Source organism: Camelina sativa, chromosome 18 (assembly GCF_030686135.1).
Source record: "Camelina sativa cultivar CO46 ecotype springtype chromosome 18, ASM3068613v1".
Classification (NCBI taxonomy): domain Eukaryota; kingdom Viridiplantae; phylum Streptophyta; class Magnoliopsida; order Brassicales; family Brassicaceae; genus Camelina; species Camelina sativa.
The window spans coordinates 3,211,975-3,239,492 of record NC_141897.1 but is presented as its reverse complement, the minus strand read 5'-3'; the positions used below and the strand labels follow the sequence as shown (position 1 = coordinate 3,239,492).

General features: G+C 32.5%; 4 protein-coding genes across 4 annotated transcripts; 2 read left to right on the top strand and 2 right to left on the bottom strand.

Annotated features, from left to right (window-relative positions):
• Positions 1–536: 536 nt before the first annotated feature.
• On the bottom strand, positions 537–2,957 carry LOC104760431 (uncharacterized). The gene is made up of 5 exons (XM_087497639.1): positions 2,266–2,957; positions 2,075–2,179; positions 1,818–1,946; positions 915–1,403; positions 537–817 (listed from the first exon to the last, which is right to left on the bottom strand). The coding sequence occupies exons 1-5, from the start codon at positions 2,757–2,759 to the stop codon at positions 712–714; spliced, it is 1,323 nt and encodes a 440-aa protein (XP_087353765.1). The 5' UTR covers positions 2,760–2,957; the 3' UTR covers positions 537–711.
• A 12,433-nt stretch (positions 2,958–15,390) lies between these two features.
• LOC147921440 (uncharacterized) lies at positions 15,391–16,514 on the top strand. Its single transcript, XM_087497685.1, has 2 exons — positions 15,391–15,892; positions 16,207–16,514. The coding sequence occupies exons 1-2, from the start codon at positions 15,391–15,393 to the stop codon at positions 16,512–16,514; spliced, it is 810 nt and encodes a 269-aa protein (XP_087353811.1).
• A 4,101-nt stretch (positions 16,515–20,615) lies between these two features.
• On the top strand, positions 20,616–21,847 carry LOC104760430 (BOI-related E3 ubiquitin-protein ligase 1). Its single transcript, XM_010483354.2, has 2 exons — positions 20,616–20,796; positions 20,884–21,847. The coding sequence occupies exons 1-2, from the start codon at positions 20,738–20,740 to the stop codon at positions 21,704–21,706; spliced, it is 882 nt and encodes a 293-aa protein (XP_010481656.1). The 5' UTR covers positions 20,616–20,737; the 3' UTR covers positions 21,707–21,847.
• A 1,241-nt stretch (positions 21,848–23,088) lies between these two features.
• LOC147921439 (uncharacterized) lies at positions 23,089–23,916 on the bottom strand. Its single transcript, XM_087497684.1, has one exon. It carries the CDS (start codon positions 23,914–23,916, stop codon positions 23,089–23,091), a length of 828 nt encoding a protein of 275 aa, XP_087353810.1.
• Positions 23,917–27,518: the final 3,602 nt, after the last annotated feature.

Here is a 27,518-nt window from a genome sequence, read left to right as displayed (position 1 = left end):
AAATTGCTCATAAAGATCTTACCTTGTGTAGGACGTAAGAGGAGGACTCTCATCTCTATCCCCTTTGATTCCATCATTTAAATTTTAATACTCCACTGTTCTTGTGTTAAAACAGAGCCATCGTCATCTTCACACATGCAGTTCAAGCCTTTGTCACAAAACTTGTACCTCTGTTTCACACCTTCTACTCCGCATCATTTGGTATCAGATTCATATTTGGATGTAGAACGGACGGTTATGCATGAACGACATCCCGTATGATGGACATGATCTCTCGGCAACACACGACACTACGACGATCAGCTTTTCAAACGACACTTTGGACCTCCCCATAAGTTTCCCACGGTTAATTTGCAAGAAAGTACATTCATTGAAATTCAAATCCCAAACCTAGTATACAAAAATTAGTAAACACTTGGTCAAACCACTCCAGTAGGGAACTTTCACAAATTTTGAGTTTTCTTCCAACCATTGGAAGATCTGATGAAGCTATTCGAATCAGCACATGATTTCTTATCAAAATCGGAAACATCAAAGAGAAAAACAAAACTCTTATATAGGCATGGTCACAACCGACCCGAGGTTAAATCAAACCCATAGACTTGAAAGTCACGCACAATAATCTAGAAGCTTACAATATTTTTAAAGAAGGAAAAAAAGGAAAAACAAAAAGAAAGACTAAACACACAAATAACTCCTTGTTTCGTTACATTACATCGTTCTGTTTCTTTCTAGGTTTCCTCTGCCGGTCATATCCTCCAACAATATCTGAATCTTGTCGACCATCGAGATTATGAACTCTCTATCGGTCACGTTACTGTCATACCATACAAGTGAAATATAAATATCAACAAGAGAAAGCTTATCAGGTTCTAGATGTATATTCTACTTGACAAAAAGAAAAGAAAAAGTACCTTCGTTCTGGCAAGACCATGCCTTTTATTTCGGGAATAGACACTAGAGCTTCCTTCCATTTCTGAGTTCTGTCTCGTTGGTGTTGATGACCGCGTTTCATATCCCGATAACAATCCCCAAATTCTCCTTTAAGTTGTTTCACAACGTAAGGTTCAATTTTGTAGAAGATGGGAACCACTATGAGACGGCCTTGATCCTTACGTTCCATGATCTTGGCCAGCTCATCTAAGCACCAATGCGAACTTGTGTAATCCTTGGAGAAGATCACTAAAGCGATCTCAGACTCTTCTATTCTTTTCAATAGGTTAACCAAATTTGATCCCAAATGCTCGTCTTCGTCTATGAAGACGTTTATATCCGCTTCTTTCAAGGCAGCGTAGAGAAAGCTTATAAAGTTTCTGCGCAATTCTATTCCCCGGAAGTTGATGAAAACTTGAGGCCCCAACGAGTTGGGTCTCACAACCGAAGACGAAGCAGCCATGAGAGAGCTTTATATATATAGAGGACAATGCCAAAAAAAAGACAGTTTATCACATATTAAATATATACTATATGATTCCACTATTTTTTACAATTCCGAATATTTATCAAATTTTTACGTTGGTAAAATAATTCCATTATATAATACTAATGTGTTAGAAATATAGATATAGATATATATATATATATGTGATCTTATACTAAATTTAGCTTTTCAGTGTTTTTATAATTATACTAAAAAAAAAAGTTTTTTTAGTTCTAGTTTATTTTGATTCCCTCACAACTATTCACTTATTACATTATTTGGCTATTCATATGATATACTAGTCAACCCAATAAGAAAACAAAAAACAGTAATGTTTTCACCGATAAAAAGCTTTGATGTTTGTAGATTTCTGTTCTGTTTTTAAGGAAAAACTTACTTTGGTGCCTCGTGCTTACTGAGACTGAGTCCCCTTGCTGGGACCAATAAACAGTCACTATTTTCTTCTCCTCTATTGCCATTCATTCCTTTGAAGATTAAGCTTATGAAATCGTTCTCGGATGTCTCACTTTGATATGCAAAATAAATATATAAACAAAAAAAAAAAAGCTTTCTTCAATTCGTATCCGAACACAAAAAAAAATATATATCTTAATTAAGAAGATCCACCATTTTATCAAAGTGGAAAATAAAAACCTGTAATTTGACAAAGTCAAGGATAACTTTGGGAAAATAGAATTCAAAGCTGACTTCCATTGCTGGAATGTTTCTGGTTCATGTCGATATTTTTCTTCCAGAATCCTGAAAGTTATCCAAACACATTAAATAAATGATACAATCTAGCTAGCTACCATTATAATGTTGATAAAGAACATATAGTGGGAGACCTGTATGCTGGCAAGGGCATGTCAAATGTTTGGGAAGTTGAATTCAAAGCTTCCGTCCATTTCTGTATTCTTTTTGGTTCATGTTGATATCTTTCAACCAGATCCCTGAAGTTATCCCCGAATTTTCCTTTAAGACCATTCACCACGGTGGCATCAAGCTTGTAGAAGATGGGAATCACTCTAAGTTTTCCTTGATCCACGCGTTCCTTGATATGTACCAGCTCGTCCAAACACCTTTTTGACTTGGTGTACCCCTCGGAGAAGATAACCAACGCAAATCTTGACTCACTTATCCTATCACACGGGCTGATTAGGTCTTTACCCTTCTCTTCTTGCTCGTTTGTAAACACGTTGATGTTTTTGTCTTTAAAGCCACGCAATAGAAAGCTGACGAAGCCATCGTGTAGCTCTTTTCCTCGGTAACTGATGAACACTTGAAGTCCCGTCGGGATCAATGAGACATTAGAAGAAGAAAAAGAAGATGATCCTGCCATATCGAAGAGCAAACAAAAGGAGTTTTATCGTATCTCGTTTGAGTTTGCTATATGGACTGATGAAGCTTATGTGTATATTTGGGTTGAATTTGAAAGTACTTTATAGAGTTAGACAGATGATATTATTATTGTCACTGATCGTATGATTAATATTTTGCAAAAAAAGTACTTTTTGGCATTTTCCTCAAAAATTTAGTGGCCAAAAATAGATGTTGCAAAAGATTACAATATAACTAGTTGACAAGTTGTTTTTTTTTTGTTTGGTCAAAACTCAAAACTAGTTTTCGAATAATATCTAGAAAACAAGTTGACTTCTTCTCTGACTATAACATCTCTAAGAAAATTTGCCTAATATATAGAGAAAGTAATAAAGAAATATTATAGTTGACCAAAAATTGTGACACCTTTCTTTGTGTTCCCACTGACTATTGCATGGTGCATGGTTATTCTACTTCTACATTTAATGTTCTTCACCCAACTTAACATTTCCTACACTGTGAATAACTTTCATATTATATGTAATATCTCTCGAACAGACAATCAGGGATCGTAATCTTTTCTTCTGCAATGATCCGCTTCATCCTCATTCTTCTTTTGGTGGTGATGGTAGTACTAGAGACAAAGATGACGTTGATATGTTGATATGTTGATTGATATGTCAATATGCCTTTTCTAACTTGTCCTAGACTCTTCTTACACTCGCAGTATAAGAAGCCTTTAATTAATCATTTAATAAGAAGAATCAACTTCAGCCCAAAACCAAAGTAGGTTTATTTGTATCATATCCCATTTTATGTCCAGAGGGGGTTTTCTTTGTATGACCAATATGAATTGGACTTTTAAAAGCCCATTCAAAAATTTTATCAAATTTGGAATCATCATATTCATTTGATCTTTAAACATGAAAGCTTGTTTTTAGTTTCTATAGAGAAGGGGTCAGATTAAGAAGCACACATTAAAACTATATTCGTCTTATCAACAGACTAATGACAAAACTTAGAATACTAATTAATAAAAGCAATGTTAATTAATTTGATAACTAATCCAACCGCTATAGGGTTTGTATTTGATATTTTGATGATATATTGATATTATACAGATTAGGTTTTGCTGTCACGATCCATATCTCATGACTGACCAACATGAACCAAACATGAAATTGAATGATGATGATGATAGCACTCGATGGAATTCTTTGTATTTAGAATATCGAACAAATAAAGTCTTCTTCCAGAATAATATTTTATTTTAAATCTAATGTATTATGATTACACAGAAATTGCTTCGTGAAGGTCTCGACTCGAGTACATATACGGAAACTATATTTTATTAAACAAAAAAATAGAAAAGGTCGATGCTCAAGTTTTGAGGTTTTCTCACCATCTTTTTCAGTCCAATCATGCAAAACATTTATCTGTCATCTCTACGAGAATTCTCCTAACATATAAATTAATTTACTTTAAGAAGATATTATTGCTCAATCGGACAATTAGTGATTATTACAGAATACATTATTTATAGTGAGGCCGGTGCTATAAAACCAACATGTATAGCAAAGGCGGTAACAAACCCAACCAAAAACATATAAACTATATCTTTTTGTAGCCTATCTACTAATTCCATCATACAAAATTTATTAAAATTCATAAAGATTGTTTACTATGTCGTAAGGATTATCCCATGTATTATATTTGTTTAAGTATTAGGATAGTTTTTGGTAAACCCCTTTAGTTAATATATAACCTTATGCGTGCATGCATCTTGACGGATCACAATTTAAGTTATATAGTCTTCTTCAAATTAGCATTTTGCTTGCTGCTCATATTGATTTCGACGTTTAACTTATCATTTTTCATAATTGGATTTAGTTACTTATAAATTATAATAGCCGCCTAAGATTGTCATTGGGTTTGGGCAGCTTTAAAATATTCAAGCAAATTCTTCGTCATCTTTTTAAACTGGCGTAGAATCATTGGAAACTGATGATATTATTTAGCGTTTATAACGAATCAAATCATATCTTTCAATATTTTCATATGATAAACATCTTTGACATGCATCCACAACATGAATTGGTAACTAATTGATTAGTTTGTTTGTTGAATTAAAATCGTATGTATTACTACAACTTGTTTGCTGTTCGTACTTCTAATATTATTATTTTGTCAATGTTATTTTTTTATTAGTTTGTATATTATTTAATTAGCCCGATTTCAATATAAAACTTCCACATATTCATAATACGGTTTTTGAAAAGATTTAGTAAATTAGCCTGAGAAGTAGGTGAAGAAGTTTCTCGATGGCCTGTCATATAGTATTTGATTGTAATGTGAAACTAGTAGAGTTTATGAACAGGAACATTAATTAAAGCAAACTGAGTGTCATGTGTGAAACTAATAGTGATTTTCTTTTCTTGGTCTGAAGTAATAGTGATTTGATTATGAACAGTGCAACTTTAAACATTAATTAAAGCAAATTGAATTCAAGATTAGCACAGAGGTTGATTGTCCGTCGGAATCATGACAAAAATATACACAAAATTAAGTAAATCATGATAGTGATTTTCTTTATGTCATAAAATATAGTATGAGAGACATATACTTTATAATAATGAGTGATTAGATCTGAAACCGTGTCGTGGTTAAACACTTAGGCGGCGGTATTAGTGGGGACAAATTGATTATGGAGTGCGTTTGAATCATTCCATTTAGATAGGTGGGACGATGATTCCTAAACTCTAACCTAACGGGTAGGGTAGACTTTAGACTGAAATTTTGAAAACAGTCTAAATTTTATATGAATAAACAAACCTCTACGTCGATAGAACCTGCCATAGTAAATAACCCATGAAAAAATTCAGTTGACTCTACAACCACGATGAAGTTGATTTATTGAAAATTGACGTTGAGGTTTTTTTTTGTTTTTTTTTTCGCGCAATGCTCAATAGATTAAACTTCATCGTGGTTGTAGAGTTAACTGAAAATTTTCATGGGTTGTTTACTATGGTCAGGTTCTACATATACCTAGCTAAAATATATTTGAATATAATGTATCCTTCGAAGAAATATAAACTGTAATGCTTCAATACTGGACTTCGCGATGAATCATTACAACTTGGAAGCGACGACAGAGACGGTCAAATCAAACTTCTAAAAGTATAGTATGAAACAAAATATGGTTGTACTCTCTAATCAATCATACGTTCTATATATCTAGATTTTTCAGTTTGGTCCCAAAAGACAAAGTAATCAATCAACACATCATTTGAGATGTTTGAAACGTGGATGTGTAAGAGACCCACTCCACGATGACTTTGCCTTCTTCCTTGCTTTGGGAAAGAATGGGGTCTATAATAAAAGGTCCAATCATGGTTACAAAATTTACTCAACTATACTTTTTAAAGAATTTACTCAACTATTCGTAATTTGAGTAAACGAAACACTAAAAATGACTTCAACTATAAACATTATGTTAAGAAGACGATATCCACTAAATAAATAAATAAAAGTTTGCATTATTTCTTTTTTATATATAATAAATAACATCAGTATTTTTAGAACGTCATTAGTACCACCAATATACTGTTTTTTCAAATCGATTTTACTAGACTTTTTCCATATTGTACATGGATGGAGAACGACCGGAGCCAGAACCATCTCGCGAGAACCATCCTTGATCAAATCAATTGTCACTTTATACAAAAGCAAAGAACTTGTCCGAAGAGAAAATGTTTTACCTTAAAATCGCAAAGACGCAAAAAGTAAAACGAATATTGAATAAAATTAAAATATATATATATATATATATATATATATATATTATAAATGAAACGACAGAAACCTGAAACAAGTCAGAAGACAATCCTATAAAAAAAAGGTTGACAGATTGAACATTAAGATACTTTCACTAAAATAGTGGGTCCTTCTATCTATTTTCATGTTAGTTTTTGTAATCATAGTATATTAATATAACTCACTTGATTTGTTATTAGTCGTTTTGAAATTCTATTGATTTGTTATTAGTCGTTTTGAAATTCTATCTTTCTTCTTTTGTCCCGAGGACTTGGCGGACACGAAGGAAAAAGGAAATACAAGTGGCGAAACGCCAAAGTAAAAGATGAGATGCTGAATAAGTCATTAGTGGGACGTGCAATTATCATCGATTCTCTTGTGTCTTTTTCTTATTATAAACAATAATTAAGAAAAAAAAACGAGAGAATCGAAAAAATAACTAGAATATAGGTTAAAAGGTAAAGTACATTTTTGCTTTCTCAAGTGTAGTCCACCATTTCATTAATTATATATATGGTCCACTATAAAGTATTTAATACCAAACCGAACCATATCATACTTCGTATAATATTTACAATTACAATTTATAATTAAATGTAAGATATATATGATCCATTAATATTGTATAAACTCAAGCTACGTTTTTTTTTTTTTGCCAGTGGTGATATTTATTTTGAGTATAAGTGTTTGATTGTTTCGGTGGAAACATTTCAACGTGATAACCAAAGATATCGAATATTGCAATAATTATAAAAAGAAGAATAATCTTTTTAGCAAATTTATATGACCATACAGACACTGTAGTAGCATATTTCATTTGTTTTTTTTTCTTTTCTTGTAAACAATGTAAAATTTTCAGTTATACTTCGATTCTAGTCTGCAGGTTTCGATATTCGAGATGAAACTCCGTGCTTCCACAATTTTATGATAAACTAGGTTAGATCTGCGCAATGTTTTTAATACATTTTTAATATATTTGATGTTAAATATATGATTTTAAAATTTTTGAAATTATATTAATCATAAAGTTATGATTTACACAATGATAAAATATATAAATTACAATGGTTTATAATTTCGTAGTATTTGTTATAACTTATGCATTTATATTTTAAGTAGGATAAATTTAATTGTATAATTGGCTCAACGAAAATTCAAACATTGCAATCATCACCGTAGAAGAAATCATATCTATATTCATAGTAAATGCATTCAATAAGATAGACATATGATAATTTTTGTTTGATAATACGTAAAGTTTATGTATGTTGCTCCAAGAATCCAATAACTGATGTTTATCTTCCACAAAAGCTTAAGAAATTAACGTAGCTCATTCATAGAATGTAAATTAAGCAATTGTATGGTTTTTTTCTTTTTGGTCGAGAAGCAATTGTATGGTTTGTTCTCAAATTTAGAATACCAAAGTGTTGACAAAAATAAACAAAAGAAATGAATAACTTAACTAATCATAACTTGTTAATATCACAAATTAATACTATTGACTAATTATAAATGTGATGTGGAACATAGAAGGATTTTTTTACTGGAGATGAAATGCTTAACTATATTATTTAAATTTAATTGGCTATCTGTTTTAAGATTTTATAAGTTATAAATGATATGATAAATGTTATCTCGTATTTGTTTTTAGATTTTACTTGTTGATCAACTTGTTAAATGAATCATTAGTATGCAGGTTTTGATAATATTGACTTTGTTTGTATTTTCTATTGTATAAGTGACTTCTTGTGAGTTATATGTTTTAAAAAAAAATCTATTTTAGCAACTTCGATGCATTCTAGTGATTGTGCTACATACTATTGGTAGATGAGCTAAAACAAATTGTGTAGGTAATGTAATAATGTAAAAAAACATAATTGCCATTAAGAAAAAAATTCTTTGTTTTTCATGCACAGTTGTTTTTGCGATTAAGAATATTCCAATCGAAACAGATGTTTTGATGTCAATCAAAACCGTTAGTGGACCAAAATATAAGAGAGTCCAAGACCCCAATTGAAGAATATTGAAAATGAAACACAGCCCATTACGAAGACCAATCTTATAATGATGCGGTAGAGAAAGATGAGATTAATGGAATGATGATGACATGTAAGCAAAATTAATGCTGATATGTATTAATTATTATAATTTGATTAGTTACACATTTTAACTGATGTGTCAGTTACTCTTTCAACTAAAAAGCTGAAGTGTCATTACTCGAAACAAACACATCCTACTTTTATTGTATTGATGAGTGTATCTCAATCTGAAGATAATACGAAAATTTAGTTCTGATTTGTGTATATTAAAGAACAATTTTTATTAGTATAACAACTAATGTGTGCGTGGGACGATGATCAAGTTCCCATGTATTTGTGTTTTCGGTGGCATGTGAATGTGATGATTAATTTTATTGCATTACTGTTTTTTCTTTTTTCTTTTTTATCTTAGCCATCCATAATCTTCCATTTTCCCGTAATAATATATATATATATATCATATATATATAAGACAATTGTGGTCATATGATTAAGCTTTATAGAATTATAGGTCCTTTGATTATCTAAATAACTAAACATTATATGCTGACACATTCATACAGACAAATTAGCCCTAAGTTCTGATCAATCTCCACTAGTTATATTATTTTTATAATTAGCATGTGTTTCTAAAAGTGCACAAAATCTTTACCTAATATGCTCCATTCTCCAACTTATCAAACACTAATTTGTTAGTATATGCTTATCTTATTACATTAAAGTGTTAATAAAAAGTCTAGATCACTACTACCTAGTATTATAATATCTCCAATAATTTACGAAGATACTTTGTATATTCCTATTATTTGGCCTTCCGACATTGTTTTATGTCATCCTTTGGTTTCTTCTTTATCTATATTCGAGCTTATACAGTTGCTTTTTTATTCCAATGCTCTATCACAAAGATCAAAATCTTTTTTTCTTAATCATCCGAGTGATAATATTGATTTGTCAATATTCATATATATATATATATATATAAATACATATATATATATATATTGGGCAATAATGATAAATTTGATATGATAAATTTTCTCATAATACATATATATATATATATATATATTTTGGGCAATAATGATAAATTTGATATGATAAATTTTCTCATAACATTTATTACAAACCTAATTGTTGATTATTAGACACACACAAACACAACTACTCGTAAAGTTTAGTTGTATACTATCAAATTTAACTGAAAACAAAAGTGGTTGTATTGTAGTAGTAAATTTTGCAGTTGAAGTGAATTAGTTTTATGCTGAAAAAAAAGAAGTGAATTAGTTTTACTCGCTTATTGTGTGGAAACACGTAAATTTGGCCTATAATAAACTACTTAGCCATTCAAAACATGAAATAAAATATAAATATACAAAGAGCAATGGTGGTGGATACCGAGAATCCATCAATCTCAATATATGCCACCTTTTCTGGTGGCATCTCCATTTATGATTTTTCTATCAATCTTGTTCCATTAAAATTTACAACTATTTATACTATTTGAGTTTTATTTTATACACATATATAGAAATAGATTACTAGGTATATGTATATATAAGTACATACATGTGTGTGAGGATCTTTTCGTACCTTTATTTTTGCCAGTGCTTTAGGGAATTTAAGACTATGCTAGCAAGTCTCAGACACATTATATAGTGGGGTTCACTGTTCCCATAACTTCCCTATTTCTTGAAATTTCTTTTCATTGTGTTTTAATATTCAATTATTTCCTTTTTCTGTGCCTTAGGATCAATGACCTAACAAGGTTGTGCAGGAGTGGGTGGTGATGGGGACCAATTTGATTATTTCAACAATCTCAGATTTGGTTCCATCACTATCTGTCTTTTTTCATATGAGTTTAATGCAAATTTTGTAAAATCCAAAATAATTGTAATAGTGAAAAGGGCAATATCAATGGTACCTAGACATGTATACAATATATGTTTAATGGGCGTGAAAGTGTCTCGTGAATAAATTTATTCAAGTTTTGCAGAATCACTTGGGGACAAAATAAAAACATTCAATAATGAAAAGGACAATGAAAATTGGTTGATAGATGTGATGAGCAACTCATCCACGATGTGAAAGAACCTAATAATTCATTTATCACATTTATTATCATGTGGGCGCATTTCCGCAAATACGAAGGATGAGCTTGGGCACGCCCCTAGTACTATTGTCTTGTTCTTGTCTAAACTTTTAGTTAATCAACTTATTATTAGTTATCAGTTATCACTATTTTTTAAAAAAGATAAGTTAAAAAATCTGAAAATATATATTAGAAGGAAAGTGAGCTCATAAATCTAGTTGGTGGTGCCATTAGCTCGGCGATTGACAAGTGAATTTAAGAACTTTTGGTCTATGATTAGAGATTTATATAATCTTATGTTTTTTTATTTTTTAAATTACTAGATCTAGGTTGGTACATCCCCTTAGGCTATGAATCAGAACATTTTGTAAGGTTTTCTCTAATCTATGTTCCTCGAATCGGCAATTTTTTAGACTTTTTCAGAGAGTTTTTACTAGTTGAACTAACGACACTTGGTATAATCTTATACTGTTTAGTAATCACAAGTCTATGATTATAATTTTTATATAAAAAAGTCTATGACTATAATTTGTAGAGTTTTTCTATGCAAAATTTCAAGCCAAAAGATGGATAGAAAATGACAAACATATTTGTGGACATTGTTAGGTTTTCAAAATGTTATAGTAATGTGTATGTGTAAAATAACAAAAAATTGTGATGTTGGGTATTAAACAGAAAATTATTATTAGTTGAGATATTTTTTTTTGAGGAACCAAAATAGTTTATGTATTTTGATGTTATACTCCTACCGTTTTAAAATAGTTGTTGTTCTAGGTTTAATTTTTTTGTTTCAGTTTAGCTGTCATTTTCATTTTTCAATATAATTTTTAGTCAAAATTATCTTATTTACCCTTTATTAAATAAATAAAAATAAATCTTTTAGAATTATAATAAAAAAGAGTATAATAAAAAATTTATCTATTTTTTTAATTTGTGTGAAAAACTGTTGAACGATAAATAATAAAAAAACGGAAAAAATAGAAAATTTACTTGAATTATATTTTGAGGTTTTCTCGTATATAATTTCAGCCTACAAAATCAGTTTCGTCATTAAAAATAATACTGTGGCTAACACGGTTTTAAATATAGATTTTTTTTTCTATTAAATGGCCATGCCTAGTATATGTCACTCCTAAGTCCTACCCACTTCCTTTGTTCGATCCGTTCCCCCATAACTTTATTACGATGCTTCAACAGTTCAACTTCCAATTCATGTTCTCTTCACCCATCTCTTGATATATCTATCACATCTAATAAATAAGTATTTAACTTGAATGTAGTTAATTTAATGTTAGAGGATATATGGTTATATACCGTGATTTTGATTTTACGTACTGGATCATGAAACTGAACATGAACAAAAATTTGGAAAGAGAATATATATGTTGTACCGAACTACCAATTATGTCATTAAGTTGGTCTCAGGTGTAAAACAAGTGAACAACTCATAGGTTAGGTTTAAAATTTCTTAACCTATAACTTTTTTTTTTGTCAATAGCTAGAAGTATATATATTATTATCAAGTGATCTCATATTCTAAAATATGAAAGTAATAATCAATATATTTGATTTATAATTTACAAAAAAAAACTATCATCTAAATCCTAAACTAAAAACTTATAAACTCCCTAATTAACAATTTTAAACTTTAAACCCTAAACGTAACACCTAAAATTTAAAACTTAAATCCTTAAATGATGTATATACGTTTCCATTTTAAAATTTATTTTATTCTTTATTTTTTTCGATAGAAATATATCTACTCCATTTTTATCAAACTATTTCCAATCTTAAAGATAAAATGACATACCGACGGTTTGAAGATTTCATTTTCAAACTTTTTTAAAATACACTTTTAAATGTATTATTTCTTCTTGGTGACATATACCAATACGTATTCGTCAGTATGAAATGACACATATAATATAAAGAGAGACAGAGAAAGAGAGATTGATACGTAGATTCGCCTGTACATATAACAATGACTATAAGACATCAAATATACACAGAGACACGCATGAATGTGTCCACAGACATATATATATATATAAATATATATAATAGAGTCTCTCTAAATTTTTATTTTCATGTGGTCCATCCACCTATTTATCGCACATCTAAAAAACAATTTATTAATAAAATCACTTATTGTCCGTACAGTGTTATAACATTATCGGATTTGTTATTTTCAACGATGACTTTGATTTTTCTTTTGTTTTGTATATTGTTTTACAAAAAAAAAGATAATAAAAGCGACGAGACAATAATGTTTTTTTTTTCAGCAAAGCAATGGATGGACCAAAAAAGAAAAGAAGCTATTTTTTTCTTTTCCGAATCACTAAAATAGTAAACTGGAAACAGTGAAGTTTTGAGGAATGGGTTCCACCAAAAACGTGGCTTATGTTGTATTTTTCCCCGATCATGGATCTCACGCGTTCGGCACGTGTAGAAACTACTATAGACTTACGTACTCATCAGGATTCATGATAATTATAATAAACAATATAATAGTATGAAATTATTCACATAAATGATTGCCTTACCATTTGTGTTACCTTATAATTAAGAAGGACAAAAAATAATAACTAAAAATTGTAATTAAAGAATTATTTTATACGATAAAAAAAAAAAATGATTGCTTTAAACGTTAATTATATTATTACATTAATTCATTGTACACAAAATAGAAAGTGTGAAGTATTTAGAATTTAGTTATGAAAAATTGGTGGGTTCACCCTTCACTCTCTAAATTTTTAATAATAAAAATCTGTCACATAAAAAAAACAAATAAAATTACAATTAATATTATTTATATAAATAGTTAATAATATATTATTGGATTTTGTTTTTACAAGATTATATATCGATTACAAAAATGCCTACTAGATAAGGTGGAAAATACATAGATTTTTTTTAAGTAATTTTTAAAAATCAATTATTATTTTAAACGTTAATTATATTATAACACCTCATTGTACACTTAAAAAAATGTAAAGTATTAAATTATATATATGATAAGTGATTATAAGATTATTATGTTAATAAAAAATAGAGTATATATAATTTTTAATAAGAATTACGAACAAAGAACGTCAAATTAATATATATATTTTAAAATAAACTGCTTATTAGACGGTAATGATATGGCTTACATTGAAAAGTGATATACGTTAATCGAATTTATAAACTTACACATCGTCACCGAAGCTTGAAAATATATGTCACTATTTTCTTTAGCATAACTCTGAAATCATATTCAATTGAGTCGAGGACTTAAATGTTATTCCCTCGTTTTAGTCAAAATTGATGTTTTGAGATATTTTTTTTATCCTATAAAAATTAATGTTTTGTAAATTTCAAAAAGTAATCATTGAAAATATTTAAAATTTTGAATTGTTATTAGTTTAAAATTAAATAATATCTTTTTAGTCAACGAAAAAAATATATTTAAACTTAGTAATCATTGTTTTCTTAAAATGTGTAAAAGGTTCTAAACATCAATCTTTTAGAGATAGAAGAAGTAGAAGACATTCAAAAACTTTTTTCCCAGGCACGACTCTCAAAAGGAAGGACGAAGAAAATGGGTTTTCACCCGCAATAGATTAAGTGGCTTATGCAATGTATTCGTACAGTTATTTATTCTTACATGTTCAATAGCCAATCTAGAGTTTTTGTCACTCTAGAAAAAGGCATTAGACAAGGTGACCCTCTCTCCTCGTATATCTTTATCATTTATAGTGAAGTTCTTTCTGGTCTTTGTTCAAAAGCACATCGACAGGATAACCTCCTGGAGATCAGAATATCCAAGAGAAGCCCTCGAGTGAACCATCTGTTTTTTGCTGATGATACTATATTTTTCTGTTGATCAGACGCCAAATCCTGCACCACCCTCTAGCAAATACTGCACCAATATGAGAAAGCATCTGGGTAATAGATAAATTAGGCAAAATCATCTATTACTTTCTCAGCAAAAACTCCTTCTTCCCTCAAAGAACAGGCAAAAATCATTCTTGGAATTTAGAAGGAGGGAGGAACTGGCAAATACCTTGGTTTACCTGAACTGTTTGGACGAAAATAGAAAGAATTATTCAGTATGATTGTCGATCGCATTAAACAACGAGCTCTCATTTGGTCCTCACAGTTCCTATCCTCAGCTGGAAAACTGACCTTGCTGAAGTCTGTCCTAGCAGCCATGCCCACCTATATCATGTCCTGTTTTAAAATCCCAAATAACCTTTGTAAGAGAATTTAATTTGCATTAACAAGATTTTGGTGGGACACAAAAGCGGAAAGAGAAAAATGTGTTGGATCTCATGGAAAACCATGACTAAATCCTTTAAGGAGGGAGGTTTGGGTTTCAGGGATATTTAAACCTTTAATGATGCGTTGTTAGCCAAGATTAGCTGGCGTATTCTTACCTCCCCGTCATACTTGTTGGCCATAGTTCTCTTAAGCAAGTACTGCCCGAATGGCAAGTTCTTGGAGAGCAAAGTACCCAATTCAGCATCTCATGGCTGGAGATGCATCTGCTTAGGACGGGACCTTCTTAAGCCAAAGGTGGGACGCCTCATAGGCTCCGGTTTGTCCAACCCCATTTAGCGTAACCCCTGGCTCTCTTTAGACTCACCATTGGCTCCTATAGGCCCCCCACGGAAGAATCACAGAACCTAATTGTTGCTGACCTGTTACTACCAAACTCCTCCACCTGGAACATGGATCTTATCCGGTGGGTTCTCCCCAACCATGAGAGGGATATTTTATTGTTAAAGCCTAGCAAAACCAGAGCACACGATAGATGGGCATGGTTACCCACCCAGGATGGGGTCTACTCCACGAAGTCCGGGTATTTTGAAGCCCTGGGTAATGAAAGTAAGCAGCAGGAACCCCCTATGCATGGAAATTTGAACCTCTTTAACTGGAAATCAACCATTTGGGCAGCCAAAACTTCTCCTAAAACGAAGCTCTTCCTTTGGAAGCCAGCTCAAAATGCTCTACCTGTGGGAGAGAACCTGTCAACCCGGCACATTACTGATTCAGCTAAATGCCCTCACTTCGAAGAGGTGGAATCGGAACTACATACACTCTTTAAGTGTCCTTTTGCTACACAAGTATGGAGCAAAGCCCCTTTTAAAGAAGATTTCAACCCACAACAGCCTACATCGGCTCAGGAAGGAATCTCAACAGCCAGCCGTCTTACTTGCCTTCCACCTACAGGTCTCGGAGATGGTCCTCTCTCCCCTTGGATCCTATGGACCATTTGGACATCCCGAAACCGGCTCTTGTTTAACAGACTAACAACCTCGGCGGATGAGTCCCTAAATCTAGCCATAACTAGACAAAATAATGGCATCAGGCTCAAACCCGTAAAGCACAGACACCGGGTCCTGTTTCCCTAGTTTCTGCTAGATCGAGTAACCCTCCAATTAGCCCTGGATTAACCGTCTTCCCTGACGCTTCTTGGCGGATCGATGGGACGGTGGGGCTTGCTTGAATCTTAAGAAATCATCTAGATCAAAAAATCCTCCAAGGCTCGTGCGTAGTCACTGAAGTCCGTTCTCCCTTGATGGCCAAAGCGTTGGCAACTTTAACTGCGATTGAAGTTGCAATCGAATCGGATCTCACCCATCTATCTTTCGCCTTAGACTCGCAATTGATAGTCAAGGCTGTTAATTTGAAACTCCAACACAAGGATCTTCACGGGATTTTCCATGATATCTCCGTTCTTTCAAGGAATTTATGTAGTTGCAATTTCACTTTTATTTCCAGAGAGTCGAACCAATTGGCCGATAGACTAGCCATAAACGCTCTACTGTCCTCTTGTAATGAACTCTATTAATTTAATATAAGAGTCCTCCTTTGATCAAAAAAAAAAATCAGTTGAGTTTCCTACGCAATAGTCTTCCTTTCCCAAACACCAGCAACCTCGACTAAAAAACAATCGCCAACATGTTGTTCTCTTAAACTTACAATATTGCCCCATTTTTTTCAAAATTTTATTATCGCCTTATTTTATGAATCGATCTTCAATTATCTTTTAGAGAATCAATTTTTTTTTAATACATAATTCAAACTAATTTACTATCAAACTCTTTGCCATAGGTTTTTTTCCTATCTAGCAAATTTACAACATCGACTTAGTAAATTGCTAAGCCGCAACTATAGTATTGAACAACTTATTTGCACCACTTCCATTAGATGAGGCACGTAGTAATCAACTAATGACATTTACTATTAATTAACAACAAAAGATTTGTGAGATAATTATAAATTTTAAAACTGAATTACCAAATATTGTTATTCTCAATATAATAAAATGATTTTTTTATAGCGTACCACAAAGTAAAATATGCATTTATTCATCGTGTTTTAAAGAACAAATAAATCATTTTTCGTTTTTTTTTCTACGACAAAACGATATAGATATTATATGTCAAAACATATACATGGCGTTACTTCAAAATTAAAATTCTCTCGTTTTGTGATTAGATCTAGCCTCTCTGCTCCGGTCTTGATTTCTCATATTTGCCTCTCCGGCGGCCACCACGACGCTGTGAGAGGGCTCCTTAGATCGTTTTTCTTGCTTCAGAACGGTGGTAGTGAGGCTAAGATCCAGCTTTGACGTATCTTTTAGATGGGAATCTGATAGTGGTGTTGGTTTGTCATTCGATTTGCGGCTGTCTCAATCGAGATTCATTGTAGTAGCTTTTTGTTGGGATGGTTTAGTTCTCGGAGGCTCGCCGTTTTTGTGGCCTCATCTCACGATTTTGTTGTCTTCGAGGACCATGGCATAAGCGTCTGAGTCTCTTAGTTTAGTTTTCTCTCTTATGTTTGTGGTGGGTGTGGTTGAGCTTTAGCCCTTGATTGGGGAGTCTTGTGGTTTGGTTAGAGTTTTGATCTTGAGTTTTGTGATTGCGGTTGGAGGGGTCAATTTTGTTGGGTTTTGTGGTTGCAAGCAGATGTTAGTTATTCTGGAGCTAGTAGTTCCACGGTGTGACTTTAACAATAATGCATCTTTTTGTCCTTTCCTTTTTGTTGTTTTCGTTCATGTGTTTCTCATCGATTTGAAGTCGTTTGTGTTGTTTGGCTGTGATTGTGTTTTTATCCGCCCAGATTTGTCTCACCTCTCACCCTTGATTTAATCTTCCAACCACTATTTCCCATAAGGCTTGTTCTCTTTCTATAGCTTAGGCTTTGTTTTGTTGGAAGATATGCTAGTTTTTGTTGTTTGTAGTTGGTGTTCATTGTTGTTGATAGTTATTTTGATCCATCTTTGTGCTCTAAGAAGCTCGGTTTTTATCGAGAGGTTAGGTTTTGCTACTTATTTTGGATTCGCAGATCTGTTTAGATCTGATTATGTTTTGAAGGCTTCTACATAAACAATTTTGGACGATGTTATCTTCATCACCACATCCGAGAGTGTATTCAGATCTTTATTTGTCGTATTATGAAGACTTTGATTCTGGTTTGGAGAGATTAGCTCTCACCATAATAGAAGGTGGTTGATGTTAACTTCAAATTGGTTGTAGGCATCTTTAGTATATCTCATTCGCATGTGGTTCTCGAGAAAGTTTTTTTTTTTTTTGAGTCTAGTATGTTGTGTAAGGGTTAAGTCTTGTTTCGGTTTTTAATTTATGAGTTTGTCCTCTTCTCATTTTGAATTCTCTCTTGTTTCGTAGATTTTTAATTTACTTTTGTTTTATGTCTCCCAAATTATTTTTTTCTTCGACTACTTAGGCTGCAAATGGTTGCACTTTTGAACCAGGTTGAATGAGTTGAACTTTAACGCTCCAATCGCCACCTCTTAGTAGCACCTATGTCCAATCTCAGTTCATGGGCTCACCTTCCTTAATGGGCCTCACATCCTCTCACTAGGCCCGTGAGCTTATCCATATTCGACAGATGGTTTGCTACGTCCGGGAGGTTTTAAAGACTTGTTACCGTCCCTACAAATCACAACATGATCTTTCTCTGTGTTTTGTCCTCACTCGCACAGTTCCGACAATCACTTCACGCAAGGTCACTCATCCTAAGACTACTCCAGCATAAGCACACTTAACTGTGGAGTTCTCTCAGGACCTTTGACCGAAAAAATAAGTGCACTTTGGTGACATAGGTGGACAAATCAATTCTTTTAAACTTCTCTGCAAGTCTCTGGAACCGGGGTATCACAATTCATCCCCACTAACATATCGCAATGTCCTCGTTGCGCACCAAGATTGTCACCCCCTGACGGTGTGAGCCCACTCGACTCCACACTCGTCTGGGTTCGGCTCTGATACCACTTGTAACACCCTGACCGCCACCTCTTAGTAGGCCCTATGTCTAATCCCAATCCATGGATATACCTTCTTTAATGAGCCTCACGTCCTCTCACTATGCCCGTGAGCCCATCCATATTCGACGGCCGGTTTGCTACGTCTGGGGGGTTTTAAAGACTTGTTACCTTCCCTACAAATCACCATATGATATTTCCTTGTGTTTTGTCCTCACTCGCACAGTTCCGACAGTCACTTCGCGGAAGGTCATCCATCCTAAGACTACTCTATCATAAACACGCTTAAGTGTGGAGTTCTCTCGCAACCTTTGACCGAAAAGATATATATATATATATATATATATATATATATATATATATACACATTTTTTTTGAAATATGCAACAAACGAATCCTACAATCACTAACTAATTATACTTTTTTGTTTGCAAATTTTTTTGCAGTAATTAATGTTAAATATTAAACCAAATAATTTAAATTAGCATTATTTGTTAAGAATAAAAGATATTCAAGTATGTAAAATCAGCTCAATTTTAAACTCTTACAAATAAAATTTTATATTTTGTAATAAAATATTTATTTCTAAATAAGAATTAATAATATATTAGTTTTTCTAAAATTTTTATTTCTTATATTTAATTATATCTATAGAATTTCATATACTATTATAGATATCTTATTGATTTTTGTATTCAGCTATTCAACTTAATTGTCACCATTTAGCATACAATTTATTTCTTTGTAGCTAATTCAGTTCATTCAATTTCTTCAGTTAATTTTGATGGTTCAACTCATTTTTATTCATCCCATTATTATTCAACTTATTCAGCTTGTTCAATTTGTAAATCACCATTTACAGTCTTAATTTTTCCATTTTGGATTTTAGACTCCAAACATATTTTCCATCAACTTAGGTCGTATTTGATAATGTACTCTTCCAAATTTAATGAATATTATCAATTGACAAAAAAAAAAGAAAAAAAACAGTACATGGTTGAATCTTCTTGGTAATAGCGTGATGTAGCAAGCGTGGAGAGGAATTAACACATCGCATATGCGACGTGCATGCTTCTGATTTTTTTTGTTTTTATTTATTCTACGAGTACATTTTAGAAAACTTGTTTTACGAAAGTGCCCCTTAAGATTTGTATTATGACATATACTGACCAATCATATCATTGTTTAATATTTTATTTTATTTTATTTTAATATATTATTTCTTTTTTTTTGGTTAAGTCAAAAGAAAACTGAAAAAAGCATTTTTAACTATTTTAGTAAATGATTCCTAATTTTCATGTTAGTCAAAACAAACCGTCAAAACCACAAGAAATTTTTTTAAATTTAGCTAGATTGTATTTCCTTATGACATAAATAGCATTTATGCTAAAATTCTTATATACACGGGAAAAATAGATATACAGACTTTTCTCTTTCTTTAAAACATTATTAACAAAAAAAACAAATCAATTCTAAATTTTACAAAATTAGGAATATAAAAAATATTAATACCATATATCACTACAAGTCAAAGTCACATGTGCTGTTGTTTGTTAAGATATTTGATAATTCAATAGGAAATATAAATATCCCTAAATTTTAAAAATGTAAAATTAGAAAAAGACTCTTTCTAGAAATAATCTTTTTTTATTATTATTATTATTCATTTTTGACTTTTTGTCTCTCTTCCTTAAATAAAAAAGCCTCCCTCTATACATTTCTTCACCAGTCTTCTTCTTCCTCCTCTTCCCTCTAAACTCTCTCTAACCTTTAAGAAAACGTTATCAATGGCTGTTGAAGCTAGACACATGAATCTCTTCTCTTCTCAGTATATCACCAACAACAGGTAAATAATCTCATTCTCTCTCTCTCTCTCTCCACATGTTTATTTATTTTTTTTTTTTGCAGTGTTTGATTTTTGTTTGTTTTGCAGAGAATGTGTTAAACCACAAATGAACAACAACAACAACGGCGGCGGTGGTTTTCCGGTAACAATCGGTGATCAGAACTTACAGTACCAATTACAAAATGATCTCACAAATTACAGTTTCAACCAATCTACAAAACGCCAGAGAGACGCAACAACGTTCGCGTCTCAGAAACGCAGATCGATCTCCGAGTTTGCTCCGTCGTCGTCACTGATCGACGCGGAGCTCGTCTCTCAGATCCAACAGCAAAACTCGGAGATCGACAGGTTCGTCGCGGAGCAAACGGAAACGCTGAGGATCGAGTTGGAAGCGAGACAGAGAACGCAAACGCGGATGTTAGCGTCCGCGGTACAAAACGCGATTTTAAAAAACTTGAAAGCGAAAGACGAAGAGATCGTAAGAGTTGGGAAACTAAACTGGGTTTTACAAGAACGTGTTAAGAGTCTCTACGTTGAGAATCAGATCTGGCGTGATTTGGCTCAGACTAATGAAGCTACTGCTAATAATCTCAGATCAAATCTTGAACAAGTTCTTGCTCAAGTCGATGATTTGGATTTGGTTCGTCGTCCTTTGGTGGTGGCTGAAGATGACGCTGAGTCGAGCTGTGGAAGCTGCTGCGACGGAGAGAAGAATCTAACGGTAACGGTAACGGAAACGGTGGTTAACGGAGGGTGTAGAAGGTGCGGTGAATTAACGGCGAGTGTGTTGGTGTTGCCTTGTCGTCATTTGTGTTTGTGTACGGTTTGTGGATCGTCGGCGTTGTTACAAAAGTGTCCTGTTTGTGATATGGTCATGAATGCTAGTGTACATGTTAACATGTCATCATGACCATTTTTTTATTTTATTTTATTTGTTTAATTTTTTAGTTTTTTTTTAGTATTAAATTGAAGGATTAAAGAGTAAAAATAGGATAAACAGGAAGAAATATGACTCTTTTTGACTTTTTTTAAAAAATATGGATTTGATTCATTTGTTTATTTTTGGTAATTCTAATTTTTTTGTTTCCTTCATTCGTACGGAAGTTTATTCAATCATAGTAGATAACTAAATATTTGTGTTTTTGAATTAATGTGACCTCTTTGAAAAGATTGTTGTAACCGTGCGAAATCAAAAAAAGGATATGTTAGGATTTTACGATCATTAAAACTAAAAAATTTGATTTGGTTTTAGAGTCAAAGAATGTTACGCTTCTTGTAAGTTTTTATCATTAAACTTATAGAACTGCTTAATGACTTAACACCATACAGTTACATATATATATTGTGATGATGCGACATAATACTGTACAGAATAAAACATAAGTTTTTTGTATTTTTTTTATAATCATGTAGATTGTATATATTCGTGAAAAACTAAGGAATATGTAGAATGTAATATGTAAATAATATGTCCAATTACACTGCATTTTTTTTGTGAATGATGATGAATACTATAATTTGTGGTGTGTACGTGCGCATGCTTCGGAACGCACTAAACAAAATTTACCCTACAAGTTTCAGTGTCAATTAGTGTCTTGTTGCAACAATATTAACAGTGTAATTATGTACGAAATAGTAGTTCTTAATTTTGTGGTCCTAGTTTTTTTTGTTTAAATTACGATGCAATCTTACGGGTTTGGTTTAAAGCTTAATCTACATCCTTAATTAGTCCCTACTTTTTTTCTTCCTAGTTAGAATTTGAAAATGAAATGGTGTATATCCGTTTTGTTAATCTGTTGACATTATTATCGTCATTATTCGTCATGAATGTTATTATAAAAATACTCTTTGGTTAATTGTTTTTCCTGGAAACTTCAGAAGTGGAAGCCAAAAATGGAAGTTGCAAAAGACGACATAATAATTGAATGAGGGGAAAGACATCTTATAGAGTCCCTCCAAAACATGTGAGGTGGTCCTTGGCCTTTTACTTCTCCTCTAGCCAAAGCAATTTACATATAACAAATTGAAAAACATAAAACAAATTTGTTATAAATTTCCTTGAATTTGGATAATATTAAAGATAAAATACTTTTACTTATCTGACATTTTCTTAGTTATTCATTACTTGAAAAACTTAGAATATTACTACATTGTAATATTCAAATTTCATTATTTATGTTTGGTAAACTTTCCTAGTCAGATTTGGTTTCACATTGTTTTGTAATGTTTGTAAAAGTTGATGTTCTAACAAGTTTACTAATATTTTTTTATTATTTTAACAAAAGAATCAGCTCAGACGAGCCAATTAGGAGAAAAATTGTCTACAAACAAAACAAAAACATGATGCGGAGACACAAGCGTTTGGCGTGCTAAAGAATCCGCTCGTACATTAGCATTACGAGAAACATAAATCAAAGAGAAAGAAGAAAATTCCTCCCTGTCGATCCGAATGTCGTCTAAATATGTTGCAAAAGCTGGCCAATCAGTTGGGGAAGACACCATCTTCACCAAGTCAGAGCAGTTGGTAAGAAAAGCCACATCCCGGAAGTCATGTCCAATCATACATCGCATCGCCCAGATGAAGGCTTCAACTTCTGCATGTAACGGGGATAAATTTCGCCGGAAATTTGTCGCTCCAAGCACTGGGGGCGATCCTTCTGATGAAATACAGCACCATCCTGCACCGACAAAAACATCTGTCGCTTTCCAAGAGCCGTCAACATAACATCTCTGCCCCATAAAAATTGTAGGAAGAGATAAACCCCTTCTATACCCAGGTGTTAGACCCGTAGTAGTGGAGGGAAACTCCTCCTCCTCGACATCTACCTGAGCCTCCTGCCAGGAAAAAGCCCCACCCTCCGCCACCCGGACAGCCTCATCAGGGCGTTCAGCCTGGTTTTCAAAAACACGGGCGTTTCGAGCGTTCCAAATATACCACATCATCCAAAGAAAAACCTGAACCTGTGAACTCGGACTTATGGGATCTAGAAAATGATCAACATTAGCATATACAGAGTTCGTCGGAAAGAGTTGCGGCCCCACTGGTACATGAGCTAAAGCCCAGGCTTGTCGGGCCGGCGGACATAGAAAGATGGCATGATTTATATCTTCCTCCTCCATCCCGCACCGTGTACAAACGACATTACAACTCAATCTCCGACGATGCAAATTAGTCGATACCGAAATACAACCCGATAAAACTTGCCACATAAAATGTTGTAGTTTTGGTGGACATTTTACTTGCCAAACCCTAGCAAGAAGGAGAGTAATTGCTGGACCAGATCCAAATGCGTGAAAAGGACCTTGGACATTTTACTAATATCTTATTGGCTAAATTTTGGATTCTATTATTCTTTGTTATGTATAATTATATATGTGTCTGCTTAACTATATATTAATTAATATTATTAAGAATGTTATAATTAAAAAAACTAAAATTTAAGCATCCTTAATTTTTCGATTATGTTTGATATTAACTCAAAGTGTCAGAGGGAATCATTTTAACTCAAAGTGTCATCAACACCTCTATGAAGAAACACAAAATTCATAATTTTCTTGTGTCCATTAATTGTTGTTCTTTCAAAATTCGAATTTCAATGCTACCCAAAAAACTGTTTCCCCACTAAAGGTTATGTAACTTTGTCGCAATCACTAATAATGAAATTGTCCAGTGACGTTTAATATAACAAAATATGTCTGTATATTAATTTGTTTTTTCTAAGAAGAATCAAATTTCGCTATCCCAACTAATATATAAGAAAAAAAGTATAAAGGAAAACGTCAAAAAAAGCAATAGTCTGAATTTTTTGATACCTTCCACGACATTTTCAAAGTCATTATTATTTGTCGTGTTACAAAACTTTAAAAATTTGGGGTCGTATCTTGTGCAGTGCATATAGACAAAACAAAACAAAGACCCCATAACTTTTTTAGATAACCAGATTCAATACTAAAATAAATGTTATTCAAATATACCATTTAAGTGTGCATATCAGAACGCAGAACGATGAATACGATGTGTAAATTCACGATTTACGATGATTGCGTCCAAGAAACGTTACAATGTCGCTATCCAAAATTTATATTTTCCTCCTCATATTGCGTCCAACAACTTTTTTTCGTAGTGATGACATTTCGATACTATTTGGTTAGATGATGATTCACATGCTTTCACATATCTTGACTAAAACCAGATTCCTCTTTTTTAAAAACAAACATTTGATCTTAATTAACGATAATTATTTTCTCTATCCAGTTTATTATGAATATTATTTGTTGAGCAAAAGAATCTAAATTTGTGAGAAGATGTTATAGGTTATTAATTAAATTATATACGCAATTGAAGTGGTCTGGAAATGTTCTTAATTTTATGAAGTTTAGGGTAGCTTTTAAGTGCTTTTATGAGATACATCAATTTTAAAACATAGTTTATCTAGACCTTTTTTAAACATCTTAAATTATTTGGCTCAAAGGAACTAAAAATAAGGAACATTATATACCTATAAATCTAATAGCGGAACATATCTACATCTTTAGTAGGCTTTTCAGTAATCTGAAACCTACATGATATGTTAACTGGCTGATGCCTAATACTAACAGGCCAAATTTCTTCCCAGCATACATTTACGTAAGTTACCTGTGTAGTTAAAATTATATTACTAATCAAAATTTGACTTAGATCCAACTACATAAAATTCAGGATACAGAGAATTGTGTGCCGTTGTAAATGCCAATGGGCTGTTTCTGTGAAGGGGCCAACCTCTTAATTGGGCAATTTATTTTGCCAACAATAATTTGGTAGTTTTACTTACCATCATAATTAATCTAATACCCACATACGGATAGAAACAAAATTGCAGGATAATGTCATGACATTTTAACCTGGGTAATTTGGTTTTTACCAAAAGAGCTTGTAACAAAGTACCTCACCTCTTAGGTAAATTTGGTTGTCTTCATTGTAAGTTTTATCCTGATAACGGTTATCTTTAATATAGATTACTAAACAATTTTATAATAATCTCACTAATTTTTCATTAATACTATATATATAAAATTTTAAATTTAGATGAAAAAAAAAAACTCTAGTTAGATAGGAAAAGAACCAAAATTTTGAACCAGAAACTAATGTTGAACTAGTAATATGGTTGTTGTTTGGATAATTAATATTGTACCAACTAATCCTTTTTATTCCTCAATATAACAAAGGAAACCAACCGACACAGAATAAAACTTGATTATGAGACTTTGAGAGATCCCAACTGACCATAGTAAGCAACTTACGCGGTTTTCGAGTTTTTTTAGTAAGTTATGTAGTATATGTTTGTTTGATATGGATTTATTTAGTCTGAAACCATGAATTGAGCATATATATATTGATGTGTAGTTCATATAAGATCCGAGTTGTATATTTTTTTAAGGTAAACCGACACAAGCTGTAAGATTTTACTATATAAGGGAAGCTAGGGTTGAAGAAAGATACGCCGAAAGCACAAAGACATATATAAGAAGTTAGTTGTACTCTTGTGGCAGCTGTAGGACACAACGCAAGGCGCTGTGCATGACAGATGCAAGAGCGTAGAGTGCAGTGTAGAGACCATGCGCATGACGTCGTACATAGAGCTTGAAGCAATACGCAGAACCATGATAAAAGAGCAGAAGCTTGGTTGGGGCCGAAGGGCTGAGAGCCGAACATGACCTAGTATAGGTTTAAGGTGTCTTCAGGGTACTTTGATGAGAGTTATACATGGAGAGGAGAGCTGAACCATAGACAAAGAGAGAGGAAGAAGAAAATTATTTACTATGTGTTTTCTTCTTCAAGTTTCTTTGTAGTCACTGATGTGTCTGTATTTTATAGGGTTTTAACCATATTTTTTACATTTGTTTTGAGTATTTTATTGAGTCAAAGTGTGCTTTTAGAGTACTTTTAGTCTTTTGTGAGTCTGTACAGGTCTTATGTTACTTTGAAAGGAAACTGAATGTTTTGGGATGAAAACATGCATATGGAGCTAATTTGGTGACAACTGATCAGACTAGCAAGCAGAAAAAGCACCAGGGTTGACCGGTCCTCACTTGAGATCGACCGATCCCATACCCAAAGCAACTTTTTATTTTTCGCTTTAAACCGACTTTTAGGGGTTTTCACTATAAGAAAACACACTCATTGCGACGAATATATGCCCTCGCAAATTTGCTATGGATTTGCGGGTAATTTGCTACGAAGACGAGGAGCCTTGCAAATCCCTCAAATTTGCTAGGGAAAAATCCCTCAGATTAGCGATGCCTTAGCGAGTGGCTTTTTCCGTAGGAAATTTGCGAGGAAGCGGCGAGAGATTTGTGAGGTCTTTAGGGTCTAGGGTTTAGGGTTTAGGGTTTAGGTTTAAATCTGAAGTGAAGTTCCCAATAAACATCAAGAGACAAGAAACATTTGAGATGTTGACATGTTTAAAGAAACTTTGACGTGAAGACATGGAAGATATATATATATATATATATAAATCAAGATGTGATATACTTTCATTATGATCATGAGATCGAGTGTTAAAGTTTTTTTTATCAACAATTGCAATGTAGAGTCCATAGTCTAGTAATCACCAACCATACGAACAATGAACTTTCTAAAACATAGGGAAAAACATGAAATTAATAGAGATTGTATCACTAAGAAAATGAATTTGATTAAAAAGAATATATACATTTGCGAAGGATATGCGACAGATTTCTTA

Excerpts from the sequence above, each read along its gene's own strand:
- LOC104760431 (XM_087497639.1), bottom strand. The coding sequence starts at position 2,759 with ATGGCAGGATCATCTTCTTTTTCTTCTTCTAATGTCTCATTGATCCCG. Across the intron at positions 1,404-1,817 it reads AGTAAGCACGAGGCACCAAA|CTCTCTCATGGCTGCTTCGT; the intron begins GTAAGTTTTTCC and ends ATATATATAAAG. Across the intron at positions 818-914 it reads ATGGTCTTGCCAGAACGAAG|TAACGTGACCGATAGAGAGT; the intron begins GTACTTTTTCTT and ends ATGGTATGACAG.
- LOC147921440 (XM_087497685.1), top strand. The coding sequence starts at position 15,391 with ATGGATCTTATCCGGTGGGTTCTCCCCAACCATGAGAGGGATATTTTA. Across the intron at positions 15,893-16,206 it reads TACTTGCCTTCCACCTACAG|GCTCGTGCGTAGTCACTGAA; the intron begins GTCTCGGAGATG and ends AAATCCTCCAAG.
- LOC104760430 (XM_010483354.2), top strand. The coding sequence starts at position 20,738 with ATGGCTGTTGAAGCTAGACACATGAATCTCTTCTCTTCTCAGTATATC. Across the intron at positions 20,797-20,883 it reads CAGTATATCACCAACAACAG|AGAATGTGTTAAACCACAAA; the intron begins GTAAATAATCTC and ends TTTGTTTTGCAG.
- LOC147921439 (XM_087497684.1), bottom strand. The coding sequence starts at position 23,916 with ATGGAGGAGGAAGATATAAATCATGCCATCTTTCTATGTCCGCCGGCC.